Source organism: Peromyscus leucopus, chromosome 15 (genome assembly GCF_004664715.2).
Source record: "Peromyscus leucopus breed LL Stock chromosome 15, UCI_PerLeu_2.1, whole genome shotgun sequence".
Taxonomy (NCBI): Eukaryota; Metazoa; Chordata; class Mammalia; order Rodentia; family Cricetidae; genus Peromyscus; species Peromyscus leucopus.
In genome coordinates, this window is record NC_051076.1 from 29,181,664 (window position 1) to 29,195,875 (window position 14,212).

Consider the following 14,212-nt stretch of genomic DNA (forward strand, 5'->3'; position numbering starts at 1 on the left):
TCTAGATTTGGTTGCTGCTGCTTCCAGCCTGTTCTGAGACCCTTCCTTTTAGATTTAACATCAGATGTTCAGAGGGACCTACAAAAAAATGGCCAAGTATCACTAAGGTGTTCCCAGAAGAAGCTGGGTGGTCTCACCCAGGCAACCTGCTTATTCTGTATACAATGGGAGAGAAGGTCTAGCTGGTGTACTCACTCGACACCAGACTTCACGGGGGTAAATTCTGGACTGGAAATTACATTGGAGGGAAAAAGATAAATGAAGCATTCTATAGCTATGGGTAGCTCTCTGAATAATTGAATCATTTAATTTTTGTTGACTTCTCTTTGGTAAATATTCACTCCACTAGCATAAGATTTTATTTTGGTGGTAATTATCTTTTTATCTTTTCTCAATAAAAGTATTGAATAAGATACATAGTACCAGTTGCTCCAAATCCCAGTCCCCTTTAAAAAGTGCTATAGGGTGACGTCAGAGGGGATGCTTGATCAGCTCTGGCATTCTCTGCAGCTTTCTGAGGTCATCAGCCTAGGAGTGAGCAGGTTAGTAGCAGAGGGCATATGTGTGGGAGAGGAGGGCCCGAGTCGGCCGATAGGACCAAATGGAAGAATTGAGGCTCATCAAGGAACAAACTTGCCAGAAGACGAAGGGAAATTAACATCCATTTTATCACCGATGGGGTAAAAAAAAAATCATAGAAAGAAAACACTGAATTCATTTAATTCCCTAGCAACAGCAAGAGTAAAGATTATGTATGAATTCATTTCCTTAACAGAACTGAAGTAATTAACCGATTTCCTGAAGGCCAAAAAAAAAAATCTCCCATACCAATCATATTTTAATTTTCTAAAATTATCATACATATTAAACAAGATCATATACATTCAATCTACGGTTGTTTTCTTCCCTAACCTGTGCTGTTCAATTAATGTCAGCATTTTGAAATTAAGGAAATTTGCTATTAAACCTTCAACCTTCAAGACTGCCGTCCTGGGACAGCATAAGACTTCCTAAGGCGTGGCCACACAATTCCACAGGGTTAGTCAGGGCACTTGTTCATGATGGTGGCTTGTGAGGAGGGCGAGGAGCAAAATGGTGGCCTACATCCTGAAGTCCAAAAGAAAGGTGTTTAGAGGAAGCGCAACTGGCCCCAGGGCAGTGACTATGAAGTGGGTTAGGCTGCCATGAGGCCGGATGCTTGCTATCTCCTCAGATAGTTCTTCTTGAAGATATCCCCGTAGCTGCCCTTGGGGACCAGAGTCAGTGCCCGTGTCTTCTCAGGCTGCAGCGGGGTTGTGAAGCCAGCCCAGCCCAACGGACCTGAGGGCGTGCCCCACTATGCGGAAGCCGACATAGTGAACCTCCAGGGAGTGACAGGCGGCAACACCTACTCAGTGCCGGCTGTCACCATGGACCTGCTCTCGGGAAAAGACGTGGCCGTGGAAGAGTTCCCCAGGAAACTGTTGACGTTCAAGGAGAAGCTGGGAGAAGGCCAGTTTGGGGAGGTGAGTTCATCTGTGGAATGAGACCCCCCAGTCCTTGTTGAGGTGAAGGAAGTAGGTGGATAAAAATGATGGCAGTGCAAGGGTCTATCTAGAAGTGAGTTCGCAGCAGAAGGTCTCCACTCCTTATTTGTCTGCATCGCTCTTGGGATGGATAGTTAGTGGTCAACCTCATCTTTTGTGCATAACCTGGGGCATCTGATTCCTACACAGAAGAGTTTAAGGCAAGTAAGTCACCAGAGTTCAGATATCCTGAAAAATACTCAATGCTTTCAAAAACTGTTTACGGTAGGTTACCAAGGGCAGGGCTCATGGATATCATCATCTTTTATGGATTATCTAGGAACACCCTGCTGCTTCCTATCATTTTTTTCCCTTTTAATGAGAGTTATATGTCAAAATGGCAAAACAAAACAAAACAACCCCCCCAAAACCCCAAAAAACAACCTCGCCCTGCCTTTCATTCCAGAACTAACCACTAGGGAATGAATCACCACAAAGATAAGGAGGAGCCTTCTTCTTAGTGGACCTCAGAATGATGCATGGAATATTAAACTTTTCACTCTTGTAGAAGTCATAGGACTTCAGAGAATTCAGAGCAATGTTGCAACTGTAATAGGAATCCCTTTAATCCTGTAATCTAAGCCCCAAATACAATTTTTCAAATGAATATGTTGTTGACTTTTAGTATGGATCAAATATTCTCCCTCTGGGTAGATTTGGTGTTAGAGGAGACAGAGGGGCCCATGACATCCACCTGTGGTGGTATGTGGACTTCTTCTGTTCCCTGGGTTGAAATCCTATGCCCACTATACTAGTACTAATACAGGCATAATTTACAACATTTTCCTCACCCCAAGGGATTATCTTAGGAAACTGCCTTATGGTTTTTTTTTTTTTTTTTTTTTTTTTTATGACCAAGGGATTAACTTTCTCAAGTCAAAGTTCAACAGTTATTCCAAATGATATTTTCTAGAGGAGTTATGCTGTGATAAAATACTGTATTGTAGATCCATTCCATCCTTTATCAATATTCCATTCAATGCATCAACATGTTATATTAGCTGGGCACGTTAGCATTATTAATTTTATCAATTACTTGAATCAAAGATATGTCGCCCAGAGCCTCGTATTGGCCTCTTGTTATTTCGCCTGAGTTGGAAGAGTTAGTTTATCTCCAGGACATGCCCAGCAGGAGTACTGAGCCATCTTCAGGAGAAATGATGATGCTGAGACTAGATGACTTTTGTCTAGGTTCACCTCTGTGAAGTGGAGGGAATGGAAAAATTCAAAGACAAAGATTTTGCCCTAGATGTCAGTGCCAACCAGCCTGTCCTGGTGGCTGTGAAGATGCTCCGAGCAGATGCCAACAAGAATGCCAGGTCTGTGGTCTGAATTTTCCTTTGCTTGCTTCATGGTGAGGATTAGAAATATTCCTGGAAATTCCTGAGCTTTTATTTTTCTTTCTTCTACTGAGCTGGGAGGTCTGTGGGCTATCCTCACAAGCCCACTCTTACACTTTATACTTCCAATGTGGTTGGAAGTGCTCATCTTTTTCTCCATCCCTTTCAAACACAAATGCATATATTTATGTTATATTCACTATATAGTTATTTCCTCAATCCCTTCACTCAGTGCGTACAACAGCCCAAATGCGTTCTTCACTCATGATACCCAGACAGACTTGAACGTCACTCTCCTCTAGCTGACTTTTCACAATGGCAAACACCTTTCTGCCTACATCTTTGTGTTCTCCTGTTTTTATTTCACACCCCTGTTTACAGTCTCATCCTGTTTGTCTCTTTTATGCTCCTTTTCTTCTATGTTCAGCAGCCCCTCACAATGAGAAGCTACTTCTACTTGGAAACGCATCCATGGACCTCAGAGCAAAAGGATCCACAGTCCTTTAACAGGTTTCCTAAATGGCTAATCTTTTCTGGGATCCATTACTACATGAATTTCAGTTTCCATCCACCATATTGTTCTCTGACAGCCTTTCTGTTATAGTAGTGGTGAGTTAATCCTCACCCAGAGAGGCATGCTGGTAGAAAACTAATTGTTTGTGACCCAGAGAAACCTGAACATCTGGATACCACATGCATCTTCCCATGTGTGTTCTTGTGATTTATTTTACTGATATTCATCCCAAGAGGAAGTTTATTATTCCTAGTCCCTAAGTTATCATAAATTCCAAAAACAATGATAGGTTTCGTTAAAAGTCTTACAATGGGCAGGATATGAACTGAAGAGAAAGGTGAGGAAATGGAACTGTGTGGGCTTTCACATTTTAACCAAGAGTGTTGGCTTGAGAATATTAACATGAATGAAAAGCAACCCTCTCTGGGTCCCGAAGAGAGAAGGGATATTCCTCATATTAGTCTTTGCACATTGGTAGAAGAAAGTATCAGGCAGGAAAAGACATTGTATGAAATAGGACAATGTATTTCTGGGTTGATGACATTTGCTGGATCTACTTGTTCTCACTCTTGGTTGGTAGTGATGGCCTAAACTCTCGGTCCTCATGAGTCACTAAAACCCATGGTCTGGGATTCATAGGAATATAAGAGAGGAGACACTGAGTCAGGGCTACATGGGTTCCAAGAATTCATCTTAACAGAGTCTGACTTTCAGTGCAGATTTCCTATAAAACTCACCGGAGACTTCTAACTGATCTGCCCCTGCAGTTTTGGGAATGTGGGTTATTGGCTCCATGTTGACAATTTACAACTCAAGTGTGGCTGTCACTATGAGGTCAAACAGTTACAAGTTTTGGCCAAATGAGTACTTTTGAAAAGATTTGAGTTTATCATCACAGCTTTCAAACAACTCTGAACAGGCCACCAAATCAATGTATGCTGTGGCTGACTGCTGGTGCAGATGGCACTGGGAAAAGCCAGTAGGAGAAAAAAAGAAATGATCAGATAATGAAAGGGTGGTTATCCACTTTGTAAAAAGTATCTTCATTTCATTAATAGTGTGATTCCGTAGCTTTTGAAAGAGTCAAATATCTTAAAGCCCTTGAGTTGGTTTTTAGTGAAGAGCTGTATTTGCAAGGTAGTTTTTAAGCAACATGTATTTGAGTCAGTAGTATCAACAACTTTCTATGTAGTGGGTATTTTGCCACATATGAGGAATATAAAAGTGACACATCAAGCTTGTCCTTGAAAACATTTCATTAATGAACTAAAGGTCCATTGTGTTCAAGGAGGAGTTGAATGCCATAGTTCTAGGTACCAGTTTGTCTGTCATTTCAAAGATCTTCCAAAGGGGAGCAAGGCATAGTGTGATGGGTGGGAATGGACACCACTGTGCATCCTTCCTTGCTCAGTTCTGACTCTGATACCCTCTGACTTTATCTACAATCGCATCCTCCAAAGGAATGATTTTCTTAAGGAGATAAAGATCATGTCTCGGCTCAAGGACCCAAACATCATCCGTCTCTTAGCTGTGTGTATCACTGATGACCCGCTCTGCATGATCACGGAATACATGGAAAATGGAGATCTCAATCAGTTTCTTTCCCGCCACGAGCCTCTGAGTTCTTGTTCTAGCAACGCCACAGTCAGGTAAACAAGTCAGGTCTTCTGTCTTTTCTCTGTGCTCATAAGAGTAATTCCTGGGCCTGAAAATGGGGAGTGGTAAAGCTTAAGGTTCCAGTTGTCATAGTGGTAGCATGGGAAGTCAATTAGTGGGTAGTGAATGATGGAGCAGCTCTGCTTTGTGGGGAAATCAAGCAGATTCTTTCAAGAGCAGGGGCAGGATATAGATGGCTCAACCCTGGTTTGTTGATTAGAATATGACCCCTCCACAGCTGCTTTCTCTTTCTTCTGTGTGCCCTCAGTTACGCCAACCTGAAGTTTATGGCTACCCAGATTGCCTCTGGTATGAAATATCTCTCATCCCTTAACTTTGTCCACCGAGACCTGGCCACACGAAACTGCTTAGTGGGCAAGAACTACACCATCAAGATAGCGGATTTTGGAATGAGCAGAAACCTGTACAGTGGTGACTACTACCGGATCCAGGGCCGGGCAGTGCTCCCCATCCGCTGGATGTCCTGGGAAAGCATCTTGCTGGTGAGTTTCTACATCTGTGAGCCCTGTCCCAGCGGCTGACCTGCTGCTCAGGTAGGAGACTGGGACAAACTGGAGGCAAGCTCTACAGACCTGGATATTTTCCCTGATTTGAGAGGATTGTCTCTGGGCATTATTATTATTATTATTATTATTATTATTATTATTATTACTCAAGACTTGCCTATTTCTGATGAAAAAAAGTAATACACCATTATAGAAACTTTAAAGGGAAGGTTTAAAAGTATAAGGAATTCAGTATCCTTTTCCCTGTCTACTCTTAATCGAATGGTCTTAATTCAGGGCATTAAAATCCTTATCTATCTGGAGCAGTGGTGGCCCACACACCTTTCATCGCAGCCCTCGGGAGGCAGAGGCAGGCGGACCTCTATGAGTTTAAGGCCAGCCTGGCCTACAGAGTGAGTTCCAGGACAGCCACACCTACACAGAGAAACCCTGTCTTGAAAATCCAATAAATAAATAAAACTCTTATACATTAAAAACTTATGATTCAAAACATTTTTTTCCATATTAAATTCATGACTATGCTTCTTATTAGTTATTTAGAATTGTCTGTGTATTTAAATTTTGATTATTTTTTACCATTTATTTGTTGAATCTATTATTTTTTCATTTTACGGTTTTTACCTAATTCTTGGTGTTCTGCACCATGGATGAATGACTTCAGATGCCTCTCTTAGAGTTTGATTTTGCTGGCCATGAGTATCTGGGCCATTTCAATGCTGATTTTATAGCCACTCAACTCATTCAAGGGATGAGTAAACTATGAGCTTTCACTTCCTAATATGCTACCTGGATTATCTTCCGTAATATTCAGAGAAAAACCCGAGTTCAGTTTGATTTTGTTCATGTCTAGTTCATCTACTTATTTTGAGCTGATATTCATATAGGATTTACAAATTAATTTTGAAATGGAAAAATGTACATCATCTTCCCGTCAAAGTAAGTATAGTTAATGCTTTGGAATACTGTCTTTGAGAATTTTTTTTTTTTGCTTTTGAGAATTTTTTTGTGCATATATTTCTATGTGTGTATGTTCTTAAATTTTTATTTATTTATTTTTGGTTTTCAAGATAGGGTTTCTCTGTGGAGCACTGGCTGTCTTGGAACTCACTTTTTTTCTTAGAACTCACTTTGTATAACAGACTGGCCTCAAACTCAGAGATCTGCCTGCCTCTGCCTCCCAAGGGCTGGGATTAAAGGTGTGTGCCATCATCTTAATTATACATTTAATTGTACAAGTGTGTGTGTGTGTGTGTGTGTGTGTGTGTGTGTGTGTGTGTGTGTAGGGGTAGGAATGTGCATGTGAAGGACAGGTGGTTGCAGAGGCCAGAAGAGGGAGTCATATCCCCTCGAGCATGGGAGTGGGTGCCAGGAATTGACCTCAGGTCCTGCAGAAGAAGATAATTGCTCACTTCTGTCTGTCGTCTCAGTACTTGGGAGGCTGAAACAGGAGAATTGTTGTTAGTTAGACATAAGCATGGATTAGATAGTGAGAAGCTGTCTCAAACAAAAAAAGAAAGAAGATTAAACAAAAATAATGATGCATAATATATGCCATTTTATAAAAACCTAATGACATTTATATATATACACATATTATATATATATGTATATATATGAGCCTTTATTTTTATCAATTTCTAACATGACTAGGCATTTAATTAAACTTAAAGTTGCTTTGTGGCCTTAAAAAATGACATATTGGCCTACATTCAGGGGACCATGTTTCCTACTCCAGTTTTTGCATTATTAAAGGACTTCTATTAACCAGGGTAATTTAGTGAACCATTCCTCTTATTTTTCTGACCTAAAAGTCAATGCCCTCTACATGTCCATGTCACTATCTTTATTAAATAGAAAATGTATATTTAACGATCAAGTCATCTTTTAAGACTGTGGCTAGAACTGAATAGGGGAGGGAGCGTCCTGAATCTGCCAGGCTTAACTCCAGGCATCTTCTTTTATTCCTACCATCAAAACAGTTGACTTCCCCTGCTAATTTAGGCTTTCCCTCGGTGGTTCTCCTAAGTGGCCCATATCCTACAGAAGGCCCTTCTAGTGTTCAGAGAGTCAGTAGCCTACAGGTACCAGTTCTAACACCCAGAGTCCATTGGCTTACCGTCTGCATCCTTTCAGCTCTTGGCTATCCTCTCCAAGAGAAGCAGAACTAAGCTGAGATCACAGGGATGGGAGAATGGACTGCTTTCCAATAAGGTCACATTGCTATCTCCAGCTCCGCCATGCACATCTTGCCGGTTGCCACATTCCTTGCTTTGGGTAGAGGAAGATTGATTCCAGATGATGAGCATGTGTTTAACATGCTCTTTTTTCTTTTTGTGCCTGGCTTGCTCCGATTCTCTCTTCTTTTCCTTTAATAGGGCAAATTCACCACAGCAAGCGATGTGTGGGCCTTTGGGGTGACTCTGTGGGAGACTTTCACCTTCTGCCATGAGCAGCCCTACTCCCAGCTGTCGGATGAGCAGGTTATTGAGAATACCGGAGAGTTCTTCCGTGACCAAGGGAGGCAGGTATGAACTGTTGGGATGTGGACTTAGGTGATCTAGAGGGAGAAAGAACTTAGTAGGAAGGCCCCAGCTCAAGGATGGAAACACAGTTCTGTTTATGTCCAATCTATTCCTGGATCTAGATTATTCAGCAAGTCTGTGGGGTGGCAAAAAAAAAAATCTTAGAATAAGATGTGGTGTTGGTTTGGGGTGGTGAGCAATGTTGTCTGCATTTGGACATCCACAAATGGACTGGTGTACCCTGGTCCTTCTCTGGGGAGGCTCCTCTAGGCCTACTTATGGAGCCTCTTGGAACTTATGGACCATTAAGTCCTCAAGCTAACAAGGAGTCCTGATTTCCTGAGATATCAAGCTTTCTTTGGTTGGTCAAGTTTTTAATGCTTCTGTAAGACCTAGGATTTAAAGCTTGCTAATAACCAGAGCATTGCAGTCCCCTAAGTGGTCTGTCTGTAGCACACCTTACATCATGGTATCTCCAACACAGAGATGGTAATAGCTGGAGAAAGGTTTTGCAGGAGATGAAAGTGGGTCCTTTCTGGCTTAACTAGACTTAAACAAGCAAATGATGAGAGAGGGACAAGAATAATACGTGGTGCATGCTAAAAATGAGAACGGGCCAGCAATTTCATTTTTATTTCAATATTCTTTAGATAGTATGGTAGTAAGAATTCTAAATCACCTATCCTAGTTAGGAGGTATCTTAGTTAGGATTTCTGTTGCTGAGATGAAACACCATGACCAAAAGCAAGTTTGGGAGGAAAACGTTTATCTGGCTTACATTTCCATATTGTAGTCCATCACTGAAGGAAGTCAGGGCAGGAACTCAAACAGGAACCTGGGGGCAGCAGTTGACTCAGAGACCATGGAGGGGTGCTGCTTACTGGCTTGCTCCTCGTGTCTTGCTCAGCCTGCTTTCTTAAGAATCCAGGACCACCTGTCCTTCCCGATCAATCACTAATTAAGAAAATGGCCTACAGGCTTGCCTACAGCCAGATCTTATAGAGACATTTTCTTAATTGAGGTTTTCTCAGATGACATTAGCTTGTGTCAAGTTGACATAAAACCTAGCACAGGACACAGGAGATAACTGCTCTCTTACTGTGATGAAGCAAATATTTGCCCTTGTCTTTATGAAATATGCAATGGACCAAGAAAAAAAAGTTTCTCTTCCTAGATTAATGTGTTCAGACCACCCTTCAGAAGACACATAGCCAATTAAGAGTTGTGTGTTCAATTAGAAAATGGATCCTACTCATCAAAATAATGGCCTAGAATTATAGTAAAATTTGTTGTTATTGCTGTTGTTGCTTTTGAGACTGGGTCTTGCTACATTCCCAGGGTGACCTTGAACACCTGCCAGAGCCTCCTGAATACTAGGATTACGGGCCTGCTACTACCACACCTGGCATTCTTCTATAACTTTTCTAAAGTTCTGTAGTGGGCACTTCACAAAGAGATCAACAATTTTAAGTTTTACTGGTAATATATGAGAATGCCCATTACGCTATACCCTTATTGGTAATAGTGTCTTTCAAATGCTTGGTATTTTATAATCATAGTTTTATAACTCGCAGAATTAAACTTTGTTATATCTGATTTGATATTCCATCTAATTTGTTATTTTAACAGAAGTCAAAGCTTTTGCCTAAGGGCCTTTTTACCTGTATATTAGGAGTTGATGGCATATGTGGCTATTAGACTCTGGGTAGAGCCCAGCTCCTATAATACATGATACAGGCTGGTGTTGCATGGGGTAAGGCAGGGCAATGGGAAGTAATTAATGATGAACTAGGTACAGATATGTGTTCAGCAAAGGCAATGATAGCTTGATGGTTCAGGGAGCATAGGAAATTTAAGTTTGGTTCAGTAATCTATCACTATAGCAGAGTATTAAGACTATAGGTAGGGAGATGATGGTAATGACATACAGAAGACAGAAGATGGACTGGGAGTTATCAGAGGAGCATCTTCCTTGTGGAGATGGTAACTGGTAACTTCAGAGTAGCATCCTAAACTGGGATTGGGGCACAATGACCATACCTGTTAGTGCAATCTAACCTCTTCTAATTGAGACCGATACAGAGAAGGGGAAACACAGAGAACAATGAGAGGCATTACAAGGATGTGACCTGCATCCCAATTTCTGCATCAGCTGAAATTTTATTCCAATTAAAATTGCAGTAAAGCTTCAAATACTTTATGGAACTGAAGTTACAAATATACTTTGTATCTGCTGTATTGGCTTAACAAAGAAACATGCTCATAAATTGACGATCTGAGCTCCCTTTGCATTGGTTTCACCTTCAGCATGAAGATAGGGCCCACAGAATGGCCCACCATGAAATATTGCCTGAGAGAACTAGAAGAGAGCAAGGTAATGAGAAAGGGGCTGATGAGCTAGAACTCCATGGATGGGAAGAACAGATAGAACACTCACTTCAGTTGCTGAGTTCAATGAAGTGGTGAGGGCATAAATCAAACTATGATACAATTTATTCTCCTCCTCCTTCTCTTAACACATATTTTTCTCTTTTAAAATTTTTGTTCCCAAAGACTTATCTCCCTCAGCCAGCCATTTGCCCCGACTCTGTGTACAAGCTGATGCTCAGCTGTTGGAGAAGAGATACCAAGCACAGACCATCATTCCAAGAAATACACCTTTTGCTTCTTCAACAAGGGGATGAGTGATGCCATCCACGCCTGCCGATGTTCCTGTGGCCCAGGTCCTCCCCACAAGACCTACCGCTAGCCCACATCTAAGCCACTCCATCTGGACATTTAATGGACCCGAGAGACAGAGAATTGTTCACTTTGCCCTCTTGTCCCCTCCAGTACACTTCCCTACCCCCTACCACTGACTCATATATATACTTTCTTTTTGTACTGAAATAACTAAAAGAGAAAAAAATAGAGCAGATAAAATTTAGTAAAAATATTACTTGATATACCAAAGTGTTAGATCATAAAGGCTAGAAACTCAGATAATTTATAAAGGTTATGCTTATGTTTATAAGTGTGCAGATCCTACAATATTTTTCCATGTTTCTTTCTATAAAATATCTTTAGAAAGAAAAACTTGAAGAATACGAATGTTTTGGGAAGCATGAGATTAGGCTTAAGGAAAATACTTGGTGGCTCTGAAGAATTGCAGGACTTGGCATTCCATAACTGATGGATGTTTTTCTGTCTGGACATATCCCACTCTCACTCTTAAATCAATCTCTCTCTCTCTCTCTCTCTCTCTCTCTCTCTCTCTCTCTCTCTCTCTCTCTCCTGCCTCTCTCCTCTCAAAGTGAGTGACATGTACTTGAAAGTTAAAAAGCTCTATCTTGTATCTTGGAATGAATATTTTCTTCATTCATGGGCAGAGATCAGGGTGTAACTGTGAAACAGGGCATATGGGCAGGAAAAAGTGTGTTGTAAGGCTCGAAGGGCAGTAGTTATATACAGAAAAGAAAGGTTGCACAGGATTCTCAGTGGACAGGGTCATAGGAAAGGAGGTCCATGGACGACGAATAGCAGATGTACTATTTGTTGTTCCCATGTGAGGGTCTTTATCTTAACCATTTTCACCCCTGTCTTTCAGTGACAACTTGACTTTTTATTAAGTAAAAGCCCAACATTTTGGTATGTTAAGGCTGCTCCTTTGGTTCATCTTGCCCAGTTCTATTTCTTTCAATATGTGATGCCTTTGTGGGACCTATAGGCTAGGATTTGAACTTCTCAGGCAGAAGTATCCGATGCCATGTACAACATACAGTAGATCCATTCTGAGTATTCCCTAAAGGTTGGCCTAGACCACTGAAAGGAAAGTATAGGAGGGCTGATTTCCACCCTTTATTTGCGGAAATATGGAGAGAATCAGAACACACAGGTGTGAATGGGCTTCCCCAGAGATGGGGAGGCTCTCATCTCTGAAAACGTTCAGCTATTAGTTGAAGAAGTATGCAAGAAAGAGGTTCTTGACCACCGGATACATGTGTCTGTATGGGATGATGAAAGGTTGACCGTTCAGTGTTACTGAATGGGCTTTTGCCATAGGGATGGTGGCCAGCAGCCAAGCAGGAGGTTCTAGTTTCAGGAGTCATGGAAACTGATACACAATCTAGAGGAGTCGCCTAAGAGCAGATCTTAAGTGTTCATACTCTAAAGACTCTCAGATTCATCAGGAAACTAGAATACAGAAACCTAAGTCCTGTAGAGGAAAACCAAGAAAAGATTACTGAATAAGCTCCCTAAGCTGAGGTAAAATAGTTGTGGTCTCCTGTCTATCCAGTCAGCTTGCTCTGTGGTCTCTCAGAAGCCGGCCTCGTTCTTGGTTGTGCCTTTAGTATGGCTCCAGGACACAGCATAGGTGTGGCTCTAAGACTTATTTGCAGATTCCATTCAGTCAGCGAATTCCTCTTCCCTGCAGCTGTTGTATCCTTCTCAGCTTTTAGTCTTTCCCGAGACTAACTGTGGGTCATTGATTAGAGAGGTAGGCGAGCATTGGGTTGGGAACCCCGGCCCTCTTCCTCTCTCAAGCCAAGTATGCCATCTTCCCAAGTTTCAATGTCTCCATAAGTTTGTTTCCTTCTCTGTCTAATGAGTAACCTGAACTAGACGGCCTGGAAATGGAAATCTCTTGGAGTTCTGCTATGTTTTGTGCTTGCTGGAGAACTAGATTTGAGATTGGGGTAGGTCCAGTTACTCTCTTGCTCAGAAAATAGTGGCCAGTAAAAAGAGCTCCTGAGAGACCACATTGTAGTTACACTGACGCCTGCATCATATCTGCTCTAGAGAGACCAGGTATTTCCACACGTGATCTCATTTGATATTTCTAGGGCCAGACATGTTTCTTTCCCAACTCTTGACTATGCACTCTTTAGGATTCTGATCCAACTCACTGTCTCTCTTTACCTGTCACTTAAAAGTCATCTTTAAAACAAAATTTCCCTGACTTTTCATCATGGAACCAATCTGTTCCAGATTGCTATCAAATATGTACCATCATATATACAGAGACCATTTTCCTTCCTTCCTTCCTTCCTTCCTTCCTTCCTTCCTTCCTTCCTTCCTTCCTTCCTTCCTTCCTTCCCTCCCTCCCTCCCTCCCTCTCTCTCCCTCTCCCCCTTCCTTCTTTTTCTTCCTTCCTTCCTTCCTTCCTTCCTTCCTTCCTTCCTTCCTTCCTTTCTTTCTTTCTTTCTTTCTTTCTTTCTTTCTTTCTCTTTTCTCTTTCCTTCCTTTTCTTCCTTTCTTTTTCTTTTTTCTTTCTTTCTTTTAATATGAAGAAGGATCTACCTTCTGGCACTGAGACCCTTGTATTATAGACACAGGTTTAGTTTTTATTTACACTTGTAGAGTTGAGCTGTACCAACCTGAGTGACCCAACATGGTAGGTGGTAGGGGCTTACCATATAGACTTAACAGGTAGCTCAAATCTAAATTAGAGGAATGAAAGTAGGCTTTGGCAAGAAAAGCAGAAGCCGATGAGAAACAGTGGGTTATTGTTATTTTCCCAAGTTATTCATGATCGTGATATATGTGAACCATTTATATCAAGATGTCCTTTAGAGAATCATAACTCAATTTATACCTTTATTGAAGAATGTATTGGTAGCCAGGTCCATTTATTTTTTTAGTGCTGGGTATCAAACCCAGAGCTCATGCTAGGCAGGGGTTCTGTCATTGATCTATAGCCTCAGTATCTATGTTCAAATCTTGCCCTGTTGGCCAAACAAATGTCACTAATTCATCTATGTGATCTGGAGTGGAGAGAAGTGCCCTGAGGGGAGCATGCACTGTTAAAGCTGTGGAAAAAATACTTGCATGTGTTCCAGAGTGTGTAACAAAAGAGGGCTGTGTGCAAGTAGTGCTTTTTAAAAGTGGTTACACGAATGTGTGCGTGTGTGTAGAAAGGATGGGAAGAAAATGAGAAAGAAGGCATCATAAAGAGAGGCAAGGAGAGATTATGGGAAGATACAGGAGGGGGCAAGTCAGGCAAGGTAGAAACAGGGATGGCTGGAGGCCGGGGAATTAACTGATACGTGAAAGTGAACCCTCAAAAGGAAATCTGAGAGAGGTTCAAAAAAGTGACTTGAGAAGAATG

The 14,212-nt window shown here is 41.5% G+C and overlaps 1 protein-coding gene across 1 annotated transcript in view; it reads left to right on the forward strand.

Annotated features, from left to right (window-relative positions):
• Positions 1-13,204, forward strand: part of Ddr2 (discoidin domain receptor tyrosine kinase 2) — a 106,309-nt gene extending 93,105 nt beyond the window's left edge. Inside the window, exons 12-17 of the mRNA XM_028864346.2 lie at positions 1,282-1,505; positions 2,757-2,884; positions 4,880-5,068; positions 5,344-5,578; positions 7,978-8,127; positions 10,678-13,204. Of these exons, the coding sequence (XP_028720179.1) occupies positions 1,282-1,505; positions 2,757-2,884; positions 4,880-5,068; positions 5,344-5,578; positions 7,978-8,127; positions 10,678-10,812 (1,061 nt within the window). The 3' untranslated portion in view covers positions 10,813-13,204. The remainder of the gene's footprint in view (positions 1-1,281; positions 1,506-2,756; positions 2,885-4,879; positions 5,069-5,343; positions 5,579-7,977; positions 8,128-10,677) is intronic.
• Positions 13,205-14,212: the final 1,008 nt, after the last annotated feature.